The 20,273-nt window shown below is 35.8% G+C and overlaps 1 protein-coding gene across 36 annotated transcripts in view; it reads left to right on the forward strand.

Annotated features, from left to right (window-relative positions):
* Window positions 1-10,926: 10,926 nt before the first annotated feature.
* rims1b (regulating synaptic membrane exocytosis 1b) overlaps window positions 10,927-20,273 on the forward strand; it is a 459,598-nt gene continuing 450,251 nt past the window's right edge. For 10 of the 36 annotated variants that reach the window (XM_051919573.1, XM_051919572.1, XM_051919574.1 and 7 more), the window contains exon 1: window positions 11,047-11,694. In XM_051919573.1, the coding sequence (XP_051775533.1) occupies window positions 11,531-11,694 (164 nt within the window). In that variant the 5' untranslated portion in view covers window positions 11,047-11,530. Of the gene's footprint in view, window positions 11,000-11,044; window positions 11,695-20,273 lie in introns of those variants that run through there. The other 26 variants (XM_051919570.1, XM_051919567.1, XM_051919571.1 and 23 more) reach the window with 6 other exon arrangements.

The raw sequence follows: 20,273 nt of genomic DNA on the forward strand, positions 1-20,273 counted from the left end.
GTGGGCTGTGGCAGCACTGCAGGTCAGACCCTGAATGCAACAATGCCAACCCATTCACTGTGACAATTGCACTACATTCACAGAGGCAACATTGCAAATGGATCATATCCACCAGTTCGATGGTCATGCTCGGTTCATAGTGACAGCAGCAGCATGACAAGTGGACGATCTTCCCAACCCCCATGCTAATAATCATGCTCAATTCACCAACGCAGAAAAGCATTGATGAGCTAGCACTCTGATGCTCTGGTGATAGCACAGGACCCCCGCTTTGATGATCATGCTTGATTCACCAAGGAGGATCACTCCACTCCCCCCACTCTGACAATCATGCTATTAACTAAGGGGATCCCCCCAAACCCACACACACACACAAATTAGCATGAGAACAACTGGTTGGGAAACACTGGTTTAGAGTTGTCTAGCTTTGAAGAAGGGACATTCGCTGGATGTAAAGTCCTTAACATGGAAAAGGCAAACTGTATTTGAAGAAAACAGATAAAGGAAATGTTCTGTATGTACAGAGCCTGAAAAATGATAGCAATTCAGAATAGCAAACTAAGTAAGATAGAATGTGTTGGTCCTTAGAGAGTAACTCAAGTATGTCTATAGCACATAGCAGCTGAACTGATTGAAGAACATGCATTTGCAAAACAGGCTCGGCTGTGAGCACCATGGAGACTTTTAGGTGAGTGTAACATATAGTTTAGCTGGATGTGCTAAACACCTCTAAGAAACCTAGCCCAAAACAAGTACATTGCTCTGATGGGGGAAATAGAAAGAAAACTTAGCTGGAATGTTTTGTCAGGCTTCTTTGACCAAACAAGGGGATTAATCTTTGACTCTGGCCCTGTCCACATTTAAAGGTTTTTAGCTAACCCAAACATAAGTGTGCTAATGGAAAGAGATAGACCAGATCTGACTTTACACTAGATTTATTTAATAATTCTAGTGACTCACCTAATAAATTACTTTGTTTTAGGAGAATGTACAGACCCTGTTTTGTTTAATTCCTGCAATTGTATATTCCTGACTGAGTACTTTGTCTCTTCCACTCAAAAAAAAATCAGTTGGTCCAAAAAAAAATTGCTTACTTTTGTATTTTTTCTACTTGGCTAAATTGTGACAGCAGCTAAAAGTGCAGTGCATATTTCCGAAAGTCCTCTGGGAGAAAACATTTTTTTAGCAGGGAGTTCTTGGTCATAAATAAAAATCAAGGTGATATTTTACCCTTTGAGGTCCTGATTCTAAACATTAAAAGTGAATCAAGCATTGTTATATTATTTATTTATAGACATCCTAGTCCTGATTCCATCTTTTTAGTTAAGCAACCTTTTATCTGAATTAGCTGTCAATTTTGATGAACTGTAATGAACTAATCTTGCTGGGAGACTTATTCTATCCTTAATTGATTTACTACAGTTCCTTCAAATTGTGAAATGCCCTGCACACTCTCCTAATTAAACTTTACATTTAATTAACCCTTATAATATTATTATTGGAAATATATTTACCTTTCCTTTTATATAAATAATATCAGATCATTATTTCAGGATTTCTTTACATTCTAAAGACTTCAAACCTACAAAGTGCAAAATGTCTCACATAATTCCACCTAATATTAATAGAAAACATTTATGAATTTATTTAGTAATAATAAGATTGTTAATTGATCAGTCAGCTTCCAAATGCACTAGCACCAAATCACAACATGTAAACCCTCACATGCCACCTAAACCACAGGAGGAGTTAATGGGGAGGCTAGGGGGATATCACCCACCCTAACATATGTACTGTTACTAAAATAAATTTCATACAAAAGGGGATCTCTCCTCTAATATTTTAGGGCCATATCATATGTAAATATGTAAATAACTTTGAATATAATTAAATGCATCTAACCCTAGGCAACTCCCTTTTGTATTTCACCTATCCTTAAAACTGCAGGGATACATTAGATTACGGTTTCAAATTTAGCTTGAGTGAAGTGAATTCAGCTTAAATAGTATATTTTGTATTAGACAGTTCCCTCTTTTACATGTCCAATACTTGCTCCAGCTGCAAACAAAGCCTCTGTAATCAGTATAAGTGGCGTGACAATCTAAACAATGTTGTTTCACAAATCTCACAAACAATCCTATAACAAAATATTTAATAAACATATATAAAATCCCTAAACGCACTCAAATGTTACAGCATGCGTATATTCTGTACCTTCCTAAACAATAAGAAGTACTCATTTTGCTACAATTACAATAAGTAGAAAAACTAAAAAAAATGCAGTGTTTTCTGTCATTTAATTATTGTTAACATACATGTGTACTTTCTTTAAATTTTGAAGTTTTAAATGTGTTAATGTAAATGAAATTTACTTCATATTGTAACTTTACATACAAACAATGTATAATATTTGACCTGGGATGTGTGCTGGACAGATAAAATCATAATTTTGAAACTATTGACATTATATTATAAACTATACTAAAAACAAACTGCAGCCTACCTCATTACAAGTGTTTTTTTCAAATGGACTACAATGAACTTTAGAAGGACTTTTGAAAATAATTTAGCTGACTATATCTGCATTCTTTTGGTTGTGACAAATTTTTGTTTCTTGTTTATCTAATTGCATCTATGCATTCTTTCTTTCGTGTTATATAAGTAATTTATGGTACTTTTAGATTAAAATGATTAGACAATTTACAACTAAATAGTAAAAGGACTGGAAACATCAAGAGTTTGCACAGATAAAAAGGAAGAGGTTGAAAGTTTTTAGGCAGAACCGGCCATCACCAGGATAGCTAGCCAATCATATGTGTGTAATATCATAGGTTTCAGAGCCTCAAATGAATTTTTGACATAAATAAAAGCCCATGAAGCCCTGAATGACCAGATAGTGAAATCAAAGACAGAGATAAGTCAGAAAAAGTGATACCATTCTATCTGGATGATGTCAACGAACGCAATTCAGGTATCAGTCCAACTTCTGAACCTAAAACCTGCCCAGGACCACATCCTCTTTTGACATTGCTACTATTCTTCAATAAACTTTCTAAGACTTCATCTAGATTTTGCTATCTATTTATATTTTCTATTATATTTTCTTCTACTAGTATTATTTTATTTTAATAAATACAATGTTGCTTATTCATTTCTATACGTCATCTTTACTATTTAGAGTGATTGAACTAATGAAGTAAATACAGGGCACATGGTGTAGGGGAGACTGACGCAATTTTTTTCCTACATGGTTATCAGCCTGAGGAAAGACATTTCTAATAGAAGAACAGTGTAACAGAAGTAAAATATTGATGGCTGGTAAGTGGCGTATAACAAAAGGGTATATCAACGTTCATATGTATTTTTGGAGACCAAAGCAGTATTTAGATTTGGGCTATATGCAGGGACCCCATATGTTGTTCATGCTGAAGTGAGTTAGTCTCTATGTGGAGTACTGAAGAGTGATGGACAGTGTAGGCATCACCTATAAACGATGCCTATGTGGTAGGGCCTATGTACGTGCATCCTTTCATATGTGTTAAACGTAGAGTGTGAGAATTCACTAATCCAATAATGAACGAGTTCCACTCATCCCACATAATACAGGATGTGGTGTAAATATGAAGCAATATGGATGCATTAATGTAATGAAATGTAGATATTTTTTATGGTTTTTCTGCAACCCATCCCCATTTCCTCCCATGACTTTAAGAAAAAGGAACAGGAATAGATTTGGAAATTTTCCAACTGATTTTTAAAATGAAACCTAGTACCTGTCTATTAGACAGACTTTCTGTTCAATACCTCACTTGCAGTCATTGCATAGACCATACTGTATTCAGTTTATTTTGAAGTCCTTTATTATAAAAATCAGATCAACTCTGCTTGTTCTTAGGAATAAGAGAGCAATTTTAAATGTCTCTTTTTGTTTTGCAATATTTTATTTGAAAATTAAAGTTTTGCATCTTAAATTTTATCTTAAACACTTTAATGTTTACATAGAAGATTTGGTCTGGCTTTTGTTTTGATTACTACACAGAAAGCAGCATGAATTCATGTTGTGAATGATATTCTGTTATCTTCCAGGGCAGAAAAGGCTACAGTCATCAAGCATTTAAATTTAAGCATAGCCATTGACACTACTGACACAGTATTCTAATAAACACACAAAATGTGTTTGGACTATCAGGATCAGTTTCTAGGTGGTTCATTAAACAAAGGAGCATTAAAGTAAGAAGTAGAACTGAGTAGTAACTCCAACTTTTAAATCACTACAATGACTTCTTATTAAATTTAGATCTGATGCTAAGATCCTTCATCAGACATATCATTGAGATAGCATCATGCACAGCTTATTAATGCGCATACTCCACTTTAAACATTTTGTTCTCAAGATTGGTGGCCTGATTAAAATATCCTTGATGAGTTAACCAGTACTGTAAAATAGAGTCTTTACCTGTCCATCCACAAGAGCCTGAAGTAGTGGTCCTTTCAGTCCTTGCATTTAAAACAAGGCTAAAACTTATTAATTTTAGGACATGATATGATTATTAGAGCTGCAGCGGAATTGTATATTGCTTTTCAATACTTTTACCAATTGCTTTCATTTTTTGTTGAAAAGTGTATCCCATTGTGCTTTCCTATGGTTGTGCTTGGTTTTACTATTATTTTACTTAAATGGTCTCTTAATATCTACTAACTGGACCTTGAATTTGTCATCACCAATGTAGGGACCATTAAATTTGTCTAAAATTGTGCAGAACTCGAGGTGATATGTAACGTATTTACAGTATATCAATGGCATTGTCAAATACTGCATGCACAATCATCTTCCTAGTGTTTTGCAGCAGGTCAACAAATAGAATTTTGCACTCTGCTGTTTGTAATGAAAGAATAATTAGAGTAAAACCCAGCTTGAACGTCAACACTCAACTTTTACATCTTTGCCTAAATCGAGGTACTTTGATTAGAATCTGTTTGTTTCTGCCATATTTAAAAATAAAAAAGGAAATAAATGGTATAAGCCATTAATATCCAGGTTTATATCCTGTAGATTTCTAACCATTAAATTTAATGTTGATTCCATCTTCTGTGTATTTCATTAGCTTTTTAATGGGGCTGGGGTGGGGTGGGCATATTGGCTTTGCCAATATCTTTTTAAAAATTTTCAGTTTTGGTACTTCTGGAATTATGGTACATCTGGAATTTTTCTTGGAAATTAGTTCTCCTTACATATCTTTTGAACACCATGGGAAACCTCTGTGGCTGTTTTGGTTTTGAATAATAGTATTCAATATGTTCAAAGCATAGGATGAGTCATTGCTGTATTCTGTGGAATAAATTATATCCACATAATAATAATAATACTGCATCTAGTTCCATTCAAGGCTCTGAAACATAAGTTTTCAGAATGTTTAAATGTACTGATGAAGTAATCGTCAGAAATGTCAGTCAGTCAGTCATTATCCATCCCACTATATCCTAACACAGGGTCACATTTCATGCTGTATTTGTCACTTTTCCATTAACCTGCAACAACTTAACAACAGGACCGTCCAGTATAACACATCTACTGTAAAGACATTCACCTTATCTTCTTCCTTTACTATGTCTTTTATCTCTAAACACACACACTCCCTCTTATCAGATATTCAATACATGATTTTGTAAATCTTTTCAGCCAATTTATATTTATACCACTTTTGGGATTCTTGTACACACTAACATGACCTAACGGTTTCCAAAACTATGCATGTAGAAGGTAATTGCTATCTCCAAATGGAAAAATATTTGCTGGGATTAGCTGTCATGTGCTTTTATGCATTGTTTACATGTGATTTGTGTATTATGTCTTGTTCACCATTTTAATTCTTTGCACCTGCCAACTTGATAGTTACTAATGTTATCCGTCCCTGCAAATAAAGTACTTGCATTAATATAGCAGCATAAAGACTTATACAGCAGCATCTACAGATATGCAAAGCAACTGTCTATTGGGAAATAATATAAAAAATCTATAGGCTAATTTATCCATTCATCCATCCATTTTCCAACCTGCTGAATCCGAACACAGGGTCACGGAGGTCTGCTGGAGCCAATCCCAGCCAACACAGGGCACAAGGCAGGAACCAATCCCGGGCAGGGTGCCAACCCACCGCAGAGGCTAATTTATAACATTATTAAAAACTTAAGTACAATGGGCAAACCACAGAGTGTTTTCATTATCTGCCAACTTCAGGTGTTACAGTTAGATTGTATTAATATAGATACAACTTAAAATGTCTGAAAAAAGAAGAAAGCAAATAATTTTAAAGATTATAAATGCAAGGAGTTGGTGGGGACAGCACTATGGCTTGCTAATAATATCCATAAAAAGCTGAAAAAGTAGGCACAAATGCACACAACTGTAAATGAAAAACAGAACAACAATTTTTATTTCATTGTAATTACTATTCTTTTTCCATTAATAGTCTAAGCCTCAGGAAGCTTTACTTTTGCATTTATAGATACTTAGCGGCAGGGCCCAGCATTGCCAAGGTAAGTTAACTATCTAACTTCTGGCACTAGAAGACAGTTTGCCAACTGAAACCTTTTTCTTAGGAGGCATAGTTTTGATAAAAAAATAATAATAATGCTAAAATTCAAAAAGAAATACTTTTGTCTCAGACAATAATTATGTGTGGCAAATCACTTTGCTAACATGCAGGACAGTGCATTTTCCTGGATTTTGAGCAATGAAATTAATTAAATTAATTTCAAGGGTGAAAATCTGGGAAAAGGCATTGTACTTTAACTTTTCTGTAGTAAAAAAAGACATACACACCCCCCCCCCCCCCCCAACCACCCCACACACAACTACTTTCATGCTCACATACACACACAGTTGCTGTATAATTTAAACAAAGCATAAAAAACACAATATTGAAAAGAAAAACACAGGCAGTATGTACAAATGCATACATACATACACTTATACTAAATACATACAGTACTGTTAAAACAGGAATGGGACATGTCAAACGTTTTGGGGTTCCATACTGGCAGACCCCATTTAATGGGAGTTGTTAGCCCAAATAAAAATTCAAATAGGATAAAAGCAAAATACTGTACAGTAGATCCAATGTAAATAGTCTATAATGGGATTGTACTATCAAGCTGTTGGATCTCTCCATGAGAGGTCTTCTCTTGTTGGGGATAGGGTCCTGAATGAATGCCAACTTTCAGCTATTAGCACTCTTAAATAGTGAACAAACTGTAAGGTGGGTGGCTGGAAGTGACATCAGGTGTCCAGTGCTTTTGTACTTTCCAGTTGTGTTACAAAGTTTTAGCCCTTATTTTTACCTACTCACAGTCACTGGCAAGCTCCTAAAGCTTGTATGTGTGACTATATAGTAAGTATTTGATGCCTTCTGGCAGTGCTTTTGAGCATACTGGCTCAAGTCATGCATATCCAAGAGAAAATTCAATCGAATGTTAAGGTATAGTAAGGGTTGATGCTCTGTCTCCCTGCTTTTAATCATACTGTACAAGCAATTATGTATATTCACTTTAAACACTTTTTCCAACACTATTACCGTACTACCACCCTTTATCATTGGCACAAGATATGACAGATCCGTGGATTCCATTGTTCATAATAAATTTTAAAACCTATTCTCTAGTGGAGACATATTGCATGTTGATTTGACATTCAAGTAAAAACCTCACTTTTCTCTTTGTGTGTTTCAACCTACTACTGTTATTACTACTAATGCTACCACTACATGTCTCAGTACAGACTGAGATTCTTCAGATCAGACATTTTTCCAGTCCTAATTCATTCAGCTTTGGTGATCATGTACCCATCGTAGGCTCATCTGCCAGTTCTTACCTGACAAGAGTGGTACCTGGTGTGGTCTTCTGCTCGTGCCCTCTATCTGTTGAACCCTGTCAGTACTTGGATGAGAGACCAACCAGGAAAGCTTGGATTGCTGCTCAAAGAGGTGTTGTTGAGGCCCGCAGGGAGTGATTACCCTGTGGTCTGTGTAGGGATCCTAAAGACCTAGTACAGTGTTGTTAAAATTGGTACCATCCTAGGGTGAAAGGTAAAACCAAGGCCCTGACTCTTCATGGTCATAAAAGATACCTGGCCATCTTTCAAAAATAGTAGGATGTTTCCTGCTGTCCCAGCTTAATTATACACCATGGACTTGTCTATTCTGGCCCCCAATCATCCCCTGTCTCTAACCAGCTATGTCTTTCACTGCTTCCCAACCTAGTAGCTAAGGTGTGGTGAACATACTGCTGCAATGATGTCTGTAGTCACATCATCAAGGTGAATGTTGCACATTGGTGGTGGTTAAAGTGGCCCCCCATTATCTTTGTAATGCACTTTGAGTAGCTAGAAAAGCACAATATACAGAAAATTACAGTTATAAATAATTAATGAATCTTCTTCCAGATCTGCCACATTGTCCCTTCAGAAATGCCATTCTAACTACCCTTGTTGCAAAAGGTTGTTGTTTGAGTATTTGTGGACCTTCTGCTAGATTATGACCTTCCTTATTAGAAATTGTTTTTACCATTGTATTTGGATGTCAACTTTGGGTGGCATTTGAATATGTAAAATGGGCAACCAACTGTCAAAATCAGTTGAATGTAAATGTAAGTTTGGTGATGAGGTCAATCATCTGCTTTTAAGTTAAGTTCAGATTCTGAATCTGCAATGTTCAAAACATAGAGAAAAGTTGTTTTTACCGTGGTGTCTGTATGTTCATTTCTGTATGTTGGTGGAAAATATAAGTTGATTTTTACTTTTAAAATTACAGCTTTCATTGGAACATTGTGCATTGTTTGCATTGTGTGGAGTTCCTGGATGACTACAATCCAGAAAAGAAAAAAATAATTAAAACAAGTGGTTGCTAAGATATCTGCCCTGAATGCTGAGACATATGCATGATGATAACTTCCCAAAAAAATTGCCCTATGTTGTTCAGACACGCTGCATCATGTTTGCCTTGCTTCAGGCTTAAGGTCTACTGTTCTTGGTTCACTTCAGTCCAGTACTTACTGTATTTCCATATCCTTCAAAAACTGTTTGACCTTTGTCCAACGTTAACTGCTGTAAAAACTGTTTAATTTAATCAAGATTTTTGCAGTCTGTTCTGTTTCATCTTGGGACTATGCCTATTGATTTGCAAAAATTTTGCACAAGCTATTTTTGAGATAAAAAGTCAAAATTACCATATGCTGCCTAATTTGGGGAGTTCATAAAAAATGTAATGATGTCATTAGGTTAATGTACATAATAAATAAGAACAGTTGCATCAAATAGGGGCTAGATACCTAGTAAAGGATCAAAAGTCAAGAATAATATATTCATAAATACTGACATTGAAACAGTCTGAAATGATACAGTATACTTATGTTTTAAAATTCTCATTTTTACCCTTCGAGATGAGGTTCTTACAGGGCAAGGACCACAGGTAAAGAATCAAATAACAAAAATATCATATTCATTATTAGCAACCCCAAAATAGCATAAAACAGCACTCAACATGCCTTAGAGATGCCTATTTTTTAAAGTAAACTTTGAGCCATCACATCGCATTAGGGGTGAACCCTTGGGGTCGGTTGATGTTTCATGCACAGCTTCAAGTCTTTCTAATTATTTTTTGCTGAGGAAAACTAATGGTTTACTCTTAATCATAAGGGTGTAAAATTTCGTGGAGAAAATATGGTCCAAAAATGGCCTAAAATTATTTTTTTTCTTATCTAAAGGATCCAAAATGGGGGGGAACCCTAAAAAGCTTGACATCTTGCATCGCTAGAAATTAAGACAAATTGAATAGTATAGCCTATGTGGGGGTTTCTTGTACCTTTGATTAAGGAGGCCACAGATAGAAATTAAAAAAAAAAAGAAACTTGTACTACAATTTATTTAAATATGCACGTACACATGTATGGAGACATACACAGGTGCACACACACACACACACACACAAAGAAGAAACCAGCCAGAAAATATGCTGGAAAAATAAAGAGAAAGACATGAACACACACACAAACACACAAAATAATAGATCTGTAAAGGTCAACGTGAACATGGGCATTAAGTGACCTCTGTACCCATTTGTCTGTCAATGCAGCTCGCTTACTTCATTTGACCCAATGTGTTTAGTATCAAATTAAATATTATTGAAGTTGTTCATTTGATTCAAAATCCTGTTCATTTTAGTCTGTTTTTATGTATGTACATAATAAACAATGTATAAGTGAATGTATTTGATTCTGTATTATTGTATAGTACAATTTGTTGTATTGTATTGCAGAATCTTACATTTAGAGTCTTCTGGCGGTATCAGTAAAGAATAATTCATATGGAAGTACTGGAAATATTGTATGGACCATTCCATACCGTTTTTTGATGGAGTGGACAAACAACCCGTTTGGGGTGGATGAGTCTCGAGAAATTGCATCTGATAATAAAAAATCTTATTCAATAATACTCAATAATAATAATTATAATAAAAGTAATAATAATAATAATAATAATAATAATAATAATGTAAACTTTTATGTCCCCTTTACAGCTTCCTCAACAGCCCATGAACGAACTATATGGTTCGATAAGTTAGGTACCCTCAAATTTTGCCGGATTTACTTATAGAATAATGGGATTCAACTTTACATGTTTGGATTGTGTGAAAAAAAGGGGCTTGATCGTGTAGTTGCCTTGATTTTTAATACAGGTGCTCGATATCGGGGTCGTATTCTCTGGATCAACAGCATCTTTTAAGTCGCCTGCCATCTCACCGAACGGGCGTCTCTCTGTAGCCTCCCTCGCATCCTAAATCACTGCAGGTGGAGCGTGCATGGGCGTAGGGCAGCCGACGGGATTTCGGCGCGCGTGCGCGAAGCCAGAGGGACACGATTTGTAACTCTGAGTGTGTGTGTGTGTGTGTGTGTGTGTGTGTAGTAGTGGCAGCGAGGTTGTGGTGGCGGTGGTGATGGGCGGATGGTAAGGCAACGAATAGGCGGTGCGCAAGCCCCATTCTGAAATGTGTGTGCGCGCGTGTCCGCCACGGGGAGAGGAGCGCACTCGGGGGGTTGCGGTCCCATTGACTGTGTTCCATCTCCCTGACAGCAGCATCAGCAGCCTTAGCAGCAGCAGGGGTAGCAAAGAGCACAGCGCAGCCCGGACTCCGCCTATAACCGACACCAATCCCACAAACGTGAACCTAGCGGCGGAGGCACTGCACAGCAGCCAAACCCAGGCGTCGCTCATTTACTCTACATCATTTCCCCGTTAACATGGGCTGCCAATAATTGGGGAGAAACAGGGACGCCGACTTCAAACAAAAGCACAACGCTGGCGCACGCCACCATGACAGCCTTGCACTATTTCCGAGAGCTGCTGCTCTGTCCGCGGACAACGTTGTAATGTAAAAGTAGACTCGAGTGAGGTGTTTTATTTTTTTAGTTTTGTTTTTTTATTTTTATTTTTTGCACTAGCAGCAACAACAAAAAGGCAAGCTAAGGAGGGGAGAACATGTCTGCTTCTCTGGGGCCCCGCGGCCCTCGCCCACCTACCGCGCCTCCTTCGATGCAAGATTTACCAGACCTGAGCCATCTGACGGAGGAAGAAAGAAAAATTATAATGGCTGTGATGGTTAGACAGAAGGAAGAAGAGGAAAAAGAAGAAGCCATGTTAAAGTAAGTGCATACGTCTGGTACATTTATTCTGTTAGAGCATCCATTCATGTCCTACGGTAATTACTACAAGTGGAGTCAGAAAGGCAGCATCCCCTGTCCGTCAGCTGTCTTCTTGGTGTGTGTGTGTCTTTTCTGGAGATCTACGTGGATAAGTGTGTGCTGATCAGCATGTTTATTGCGCAAATATGCTTCCCCTGTGTATTTTATGTGTATAAAATATAGGCGATGCATTTATGGATGACACAGTCCGATGAACAGAATGTATAATCAGTTTTGCTGTTACCATTTCCACTGTAAGTGCAGTTGCAGAATCTTTGATATTCATTTCTCAAGGTATGAGTGAATTTAGGTAAAGACTGTTTCTTGGGGCATTTTGTACTTGCGTGAATTCTGGTTTCAAGTCGCCCGTTTTCTCCGTTGCACTGCTTTATAGGGAGTGTAAGCTGTTATTTACTAAATATTAGTGTTTACTAATAGTAGCATTTCTTATTTTTATGCTAAATTTACGATCGATGTACTAAGAAGCTTTCCTACAGGTGCTCTTTCAGTCGTGGGGGATGGGGTCCTACATGCTTAAACTGGACATTACCAAGAGGAAACCTTTTCTTTTAAAGTCAAGGCCGGTGTAATTTTATTGATTTTTGCTTTTAAAGTTATTGCTTTAGATAAGGATGTTTAGTTCCCCCCCCCCTCCACACACACACACACACACACACACACACACACTCTACCTCCTCCCCATACGAATCGCGTCTCCTACGGAAACGTTTTCTGTGTTGAATTCAGAACAGTTTGTAACGGCGCTGCCTGATGCATGTTATTTGCGAGGATGCAAATCATAAATGTGTAAGAAATCACTGAATCACCACACCAGCTAAATAGCTAAGTGGCAGTTTCGCCATTCAGAAGGCAAGGATTGAGGATATTCTCATCTACAGTTCTTACATCCCACACACAGCTGATATTTTCTACTGAGTGGATTCCATGTTCCCTTTCCAGCATGTGGGGTGTGGTTAGCAATTGTGATACTTGCGTTTGGCCAGTACTTTTTCAATACGTTTCTTGGATATGGCTGCCATAACTTAATACATAATTGCTTTTTATTGATACATTTTATTTATTTATTTGTCGTAGGTATTTTTAAAAATAATATCCACTGTACATGCAGGACTTCTCAATATTATCTTACATAGTACCTCTTGTTCCAGGAGATGTGAAAAATCACTAGTGCTATAGGAAAAAGAAAATTTTTCTTTTGAGGCAAATTTTCTGTGTACATCTTAACATATATAAATCTACCAACCTACTGACATGTTTTCAGAATACAGGCATGTTTGCAGAATAGGAAACAACAAACTTGTTTTATACTGTTATTCATTATAATATTGATTCATGTATAGTAATATTTTATTTGAATTTATTGATGGAGTGCTTTGTCACATGTATGTTATGTGTGTTTGTATGAATGGAAGATAATCAATAAAATTATTCTCCATCTCTGAAAATACAAAGGTTCAGCAAGAAAGAGATGTAAATTACGTTGTTTTTTGATGTGATGACATTATTTTATTAGACACATCTTAGTAATGGTAGAATTGTCTGTTTTGATATATAGGCAGAATTGCTTCATTCTGTTGTCCTACCAAAATGTTGAGTCAAATGAGTGCTTCTGGGATCCAATAATCAAGTAAAAATGTTTTGCGAAAACACGTCTTTGCTCTCAGAGTTCTACTTTTTTGGCCCTGAAGATTGCCCATATAATGGATTGCTTGCCTTTGTTTGATGTTTATTTTTTTGGATGTGAATTATTCAATGTTACAATTCTTCTGTTCTTAATCTTAGTGCACTTTACATGCTGTTTCTCCAGTGACAAACAAAACTTGTCCATGTTATAAATGCCTCAATCATAATTTCTTCATATGTCCTAATCAGAAAATCATCTACCTTGATTAACAATCATTTCTGTACTCATCTTGTTAGTGTTGTGTCATTACACTGTAGCTACATGAGCAAATTTAAAAACATGTAATCAGGAGTTTAAAGTAAAATTGTTTACTATTATGTGTATTCAATTTTAAGCAAAGATGGATATAAGATAGACCTATACTATACCATGTTCAAGAGACTCTGACCTGACTTACCTGGTTGGGCAAGATGGCAAGGGCTGGATCATGCATTATAAAGTGGCCACTTAACATTTAAGAGTAATAAAAGTAATCTAGTGCTTTGACCATAAATAGGAGTTGCTTGATACATCTAAAATGGGAGGAAATCAGACTATGAGGAAAAGAGCCACACTGACATAGAATGTATATGTACATTCCACACAGACTAGGTGAGGAATTGATCTCATCACCCTTGATATATGGAAACCACACCACTTTGTAGTTTCAAAAAGGGCAGTAAAACAGTTACTCATGTAAAGGACAACATACTTTAGCAGCTTTAAATGTTAGCATTCCTAATTTTAAAATGAAGACTGAAATAATAATGGTGAAAATTTGTCTATAATTGTTAACTTACACTTTATAAAAATAAATCATTATTAAAATGTTTTCTATTTAATGGAAGTGCAGCACTATCCTTAGCACCGAGTGTTGTTATTGAAACTAAGAAGCACTATTTCTAATTAAAGTTCATTGTTTTATGGGTGAAGTATTTGTTTTGTCTCGATTTGAGTAAATTTTTGACATCATGGAGGGTCATAGCACATGGAGGTCGCAGAGCTCTCGGATTCTGGTTCATCTCATAGTGGTAGTGCTTCTTGGTGAGCTTCCTCCACAGAACAGGTTGTCAGGTTGACTGACTACCCTGAGCTAGTGATTGACTTCCCTTACAGTACATCACGAGAGTAGCTTTTAATGAGCTGACATCCAATCTTGGACTGCTAATACTGATTACACTCATTTAGTGTAAAGATAACAAACCAGACAAGTGCATTACAAAATAGTACACTTCTCTAAGGTCATACTGTTGAAGTTGAAAGACTCATGTGGAAATCTGTAAATCATAGCTAACGGCTTTCCGTCCATTCATTTCTTCCAGGAACAGTCCTGGCTTCATGCACCCTAATACTTAAAAATAATAGGCAAAGAAGATGTAAGGATATTCATCATTACATACACATGGACATTTATGCCTTATATTTTACATTATTTTTTGCTATTTTAAAATTTTCATAAATATCACTCAGTTTTTCATGTAGTTGACTTTAATATTGTCACTTAGTTTTCTTGAAAAATTGGTATGTTGTTTTATACCATACTGAGTTATACATTAAGTATCCTTTTTATTTAATACTGTAAAGTCAATATATGACTGGATGGAAATTTTTTTGATACTAGAATATAAACATTTTATATATTTGAAATACATTGTACATACTGTACAAATTCATGACAGGTAGTACTTCCTACTTTACTGTATATAACTTTGAAGGGTTTAGTTTTTATGAATGGATTGATATACAAATGCATATCAACATGCCTTTTTTGGAAATCCTTTTAACCTATATTATTAATTTAAGTATAAGAAGAAAAACCAAAAATTATTTTGATACGGCTTTAAAATGTAACATAGGCATAGCATTAAAATGAATTTTAAAAGCAGAATTGAATAACACAGAAGAGGTTTATAAATAACTACAGTACAACTGTATCATAAACCTAGTCATCCTGATAATATATAATAGTCATCCTGATAATAGTATAATAGTACCATAACCAGAATAAACATGCTGAATTTGGTTAATGGAAGAATTCAACTTTTAATAGATAAATTGTATATTTAGATTAACAAAAGGACAACATAGTGGGGCAGTGGTTAGTATCTTGAGGGAACTGTGCTTGATTCCCATGCTGCTCACTGTCTGTGTGAAGCTTGCACATTCATCCCATAACTGCGTGCATATTTGTTTGGGTGCTCTAACATTCCCCTCTCATTCCATCCGTCCATCCATTTTCCAACCCGCTGAATCCAAACACAGGGTCACGGGGGGGTCTGCTGGAGCCAATCCCAGCCAACACAGGGCGCAAGGCAGGGAACCAATCCCGGGCAGTGCGCCAACCCACCGCAGGACCCCTCTTATTCCAAACAAGCAAATTAGGTTGATGGGGTAGATGATGTATATTCCAGTTTATTCAAACACTTTAGAAGTTTGGTGTGCTTGTGACTAAATATGGACTGATTTGAGTGGATGTGGTTATTTGCTTAACTGTGTTCTTGGATGGATTGGTGTCCCAGTAGAGGTTGGTTACTGGTGCTATGCTGTTGGAAACCATTCTGATTCCCTTTGGCCTTATAAAGAAAGAAATGGAAGGAGGAAATGGATGAATGGAAGCAACAGTGTTAAATCGAAATGACCTTAATCACATATTCCTGTTTTAAACAGAAAATCATTGGACATGCTTTAAAATATTTTAAAACTTTATCTAAGTAAGATAAATTTAGCTTTACTGTCATTTCTTTAGAGTATAGTTAGTGTTTTTATATTTTTTTTCATGTTCAATAAATAAAAATAGCATGACTTTTTTGTTTTTCTTAGATTAATTAACAGTATTATGCTTTCATCAAGATGAAGAAACCTACTAACCATTGAACTTGTATTTTACCTTTTCTCTTTTTTTGTATTCAGTGATCGGAGTCATCTCTGATATTAGCTATCACTTAGACAAACAGTTGCAGCAGTTATAAAAATATACAAATGTCTTTTAGGTGGTAGTCCATTCCTGAGCTTAATTCTCTGATCAACCTACTGAAAATTTTAGTAGATTTACTGCCAATGATTAAATGAAAATAACTGCTAACTTACTTTAATTGGATAAGTGATTGCAATGTGTACACAATAACACTTGATCCTGAAAGAATAGTGTATCAATATCTGAATATATATTATAGCATAACATTCAGGTGTGTTTGTAGACTTACCTGTTTTGAAAAGTTAGAGCTTTTTTATGTTTTCTAGGGACTTCATCAAAGAGTTTGTTGTCACATTTTATTTTTGTAACCGTGAGTCATGTTCAAAAATAGCAGTGATAATAGAAGGTAAAATACATGTTTTTTAATAGCATTTTACAATATCGCATGGTTGAAAATGCAGGAAAACAGGCTTGTGGGGGCTGAAATGGCTTCAACAAACAGCATAGTCAAACTTAAGTGAAGGAAAAAAATTGCATTGCCTTGCTGTTGTTAGTTATTGGTTGTGAAGTGTGTACAGCTAGATAGAGTTAAAATTTCTTAAACCTTTTTTAATAAGCACTGTACCTTTTATGTAGATTTAAAATCTCTTTTGAATGCTCAAGGTAAAATTGTTGGCTGTAAAAAGAAATTGTGGTTTGCTGATAAATGATTGTGTCAAAGAAACATTATGATCTGTAGATAATGTAGTACATGTTTATTCACTGTGTGCTTGACTTGTCATCATGCCATGGCTACAGAACTAATTCTCTGTTCTTAATAATTTCTAAATAAGATAAGATGCAGTTTTTACATGTAATTTACTCACTAAGATTTCAAAGTGAACTGCTGAGACAGGGGCTCGTGCAAGCATAAACTGTTGCAGTGCATACAATTCTGCAAGCATTTCCCAGTTTTGCCACCAGCTGTTGGATGAGTAAAATAATTAAAATATGCAACATTTACAAGGTGAAGTAATCTCTCTCAAAGAAAATTTGAAACAGTAAAGCAATCTATAATTAAAGTTACTCAGAATGATTCCCACTTTTAATACTGAAGAGTTTGAAAAGTTGCCAAGGCTTTTCAGTGAGAGTTTTTTTGAAATTTTCAGAAGTGTGTGCAGTTCATTCTATTTGAAATATTACAATGAAAATTGAACTTTTTGGCAAATTTTTTTGAAGATTAAGAGTTCCAAATTATAATAAAATCGGTCCACTGGGAGATGAATTGTTCCATGTGGTTATACAGGCAGGTAGACAGACAGAGATGGCGATAACAGTAAGAGCTTTTTGCTTTATATATGACCATACTTACAAGTCAAAAGAAATTACCAGTTTTCTCTTTTCCTAGATACGTGGTTTTCTTAAACATGCTGTATGTTCAACAGTGTTTAAGGTTAGGGATGGGTTATTAGTTAGTCCATATGGTATAAATATTATTTTTAGTGTAGTATTGAAAAATAGAGCTTTTCAAACAAACAATTATTGTTTTATATGGCAGATTTCTTTAAAGAACATTTCCTTAAAAGTTGTTTAAGAGTATAGATAGTACAGATAGAAACCTAATGTAAAAGCAGGGACAAAGGGAGTTGTCACCCTTGGAAAATATTTCTGTTTTGGTTACATGACAATTTCCATTAAAATTACATTGTACCAATTTATTTTTTTTAAATTAAGTATAAATGTTATTTTAATAAAATAAATAAATCAACAGATATTTAATAGAATGAAATAAGTAAAGAATGAATTTTCAATTAAAAACATTAATAAATATACTGTGGATTAAAACTGTAGCTACAATTATTTACAGACGCTGAATAACTTAAGTGAAGCTGCATATTCAAAAGACATTCATTTTTTGCAGGGGTGCATGTTTACAAACCCAAGTTTTACTTTTTAAACTGTTATTTTAATGAAACCAAAACATGGAAAAGTCTATATGAAGTAAGGTAGTTTCATAAAAAAATGTAGTGATAAGCTACAGTGTGTTTTCTCTTTCTTGTTATGATTACATGCCATGTACAATAAATACATCCCCACCGGTTTAATGGATGTTACAAGAACAAAGTTAAAATGAAATAAAGTTACAGAAAGATTCTGTTGGGAAAAAAAAAATCATTTGGTATGCTGTAAATCAAGTTGCATGAAAAAAAAATGCCACCAACTACTTAACATTGTGTAGTCAAAGTTTTTAAACAGCCAGATGAAACCACATACCATGAGAAAGTTTTGATTGTGTCGATATCTGAACACAAAGCTATGATGTAATTTCCATCCATCCATCCATTTTCCAACCCGCTGAATCCGAACACAGGGTCATGGGGGTCTGCTGGAGCCAATCCTAGCCAACACAGGGCACAAGGCAGGAACCAATCCCGGGCAGGGTGCCAACCCACCGCAGGACACACACAAACACACCCACACACCAAGCACACACTAGGGCCAATTTAGAATCGCTAATCCACCTAACCAGCATGTCTTTGGAATGTGGGAGGAAACCAGAGCGCCCGGAGGAAACCCACGCAGACACGGGGAGAACGTGCAAACTCCACGCAGGGAGCACCCGGGAAGCGAACCCAGGTCCCCAGATCTCCCAACTGCGAGGCAGCAGCGCTACCCACTGCGCCACCGTGCCGCCCATGATGTAATTTAAATGCCTGAAATAAGTTCATATAAAATGTTAAAAAAGTTTAAAGATATTACTAAAAGTGCATATTTAATTGGATATTGATTGATTGCCATTGTATTACCCTGTTTCTGCTTGTGCAGTCACGATTCTACAATGGATAATTTTGTTTTGGAAAATACAAACTGATCTGTTAGGTATGAAGGTTGTATGTGGGGACTTCAGTATTCCTTCGTTGTCCAAAAGTCATTCATGATATTTAGCTGAAAAAATGATTTGGTTTGAGAGTCTGCACAGTAATGAGTAAATAGCTTGGTATTTGCATTAGGAGGTACTGAGTGATATGGAAATTGTAGAGGGAGAACTACTGCTTAGATTAAATATGCTGAAATCAAACAAATCACAAGGACCAGATAATATTCTTAAGGAGGTCAGTGAATACACATATAAACCCATTTTTAGAAATTCACTGCACACTGGGGAAATTCTGAAGGACTGGAAAATGGAAAATTATTTTCCCATTATATAAAAAGCGTGACTGGGCAGATCCAGGAAACTATAGGTCAGTATGCATCGTGTGCATCATAGGTAAATTAATGGAAGGAATAATTAAAGTAAAAAGAGTAAAACATGGCAAGAACAGGAGTTTTACTAAGCACTCAGAATGGGTTCAGAAGAGGGAGGCCATATGTTACCAATATTCTGGAATTCTATGAAAAAGCAACAAAAGGATATGATCAAAATGGAGCATATGAAATTATTTATCTTGAGTTTCAGAAAGCATTTGCTAAGGTGCCACATAAGAGGTTGGGCATGAAACTGAAAGATTAGATTTAAATGAAAACTCTAGCTCACAATATTCAGAGCATATGGCAACAGATGTAAACATTGTGAAAAAAATGAATATTGTAGTTTAAGACTAATTTTACTTTTGTGTAAAGTTTGAAACATTTAGGATTTTCTCCTATGATGGTCCATTAACTGAAAGAGGAATAACAACCTTACAACACAATTACAGCAGTCTTACAACACAATTATGGGTCTATAAAACTAAATGAAGTGGGATTTCAGGGTGTAGTGTGTAGATGGGTAATGAATTGGCTCAGAACAGGAAGCAGAGGATTATGGTGCGAGGATCCCTGTCAGAATTGGCTGATGCTAGGAGTGGTATCCCACAGGGGTCAGTGCTAAGGGCTGCTGCAGTTTTTCAAATATATAAATGATCTGGATAGGAATATACTGCAAGTAACAAGCTAGTTAAGTGTAAAGGTGATACAAAG

The sequence above is a fragment of the Erpetoichthys calabaricus genome, chromosome 15 (genome assembly GCF_900747795.2).
Source record: "Erpetoichthys calabaricus chromosome 15, fErpCal1.3, whole genome shotgun sequence".
Lineage (NCBI taxonomy): Eukaryota > Metazoa > Chordata > Cladistia > Polypteriformes > Polypteridae > Erpetoichthys > Erpetoichthys calabaricus.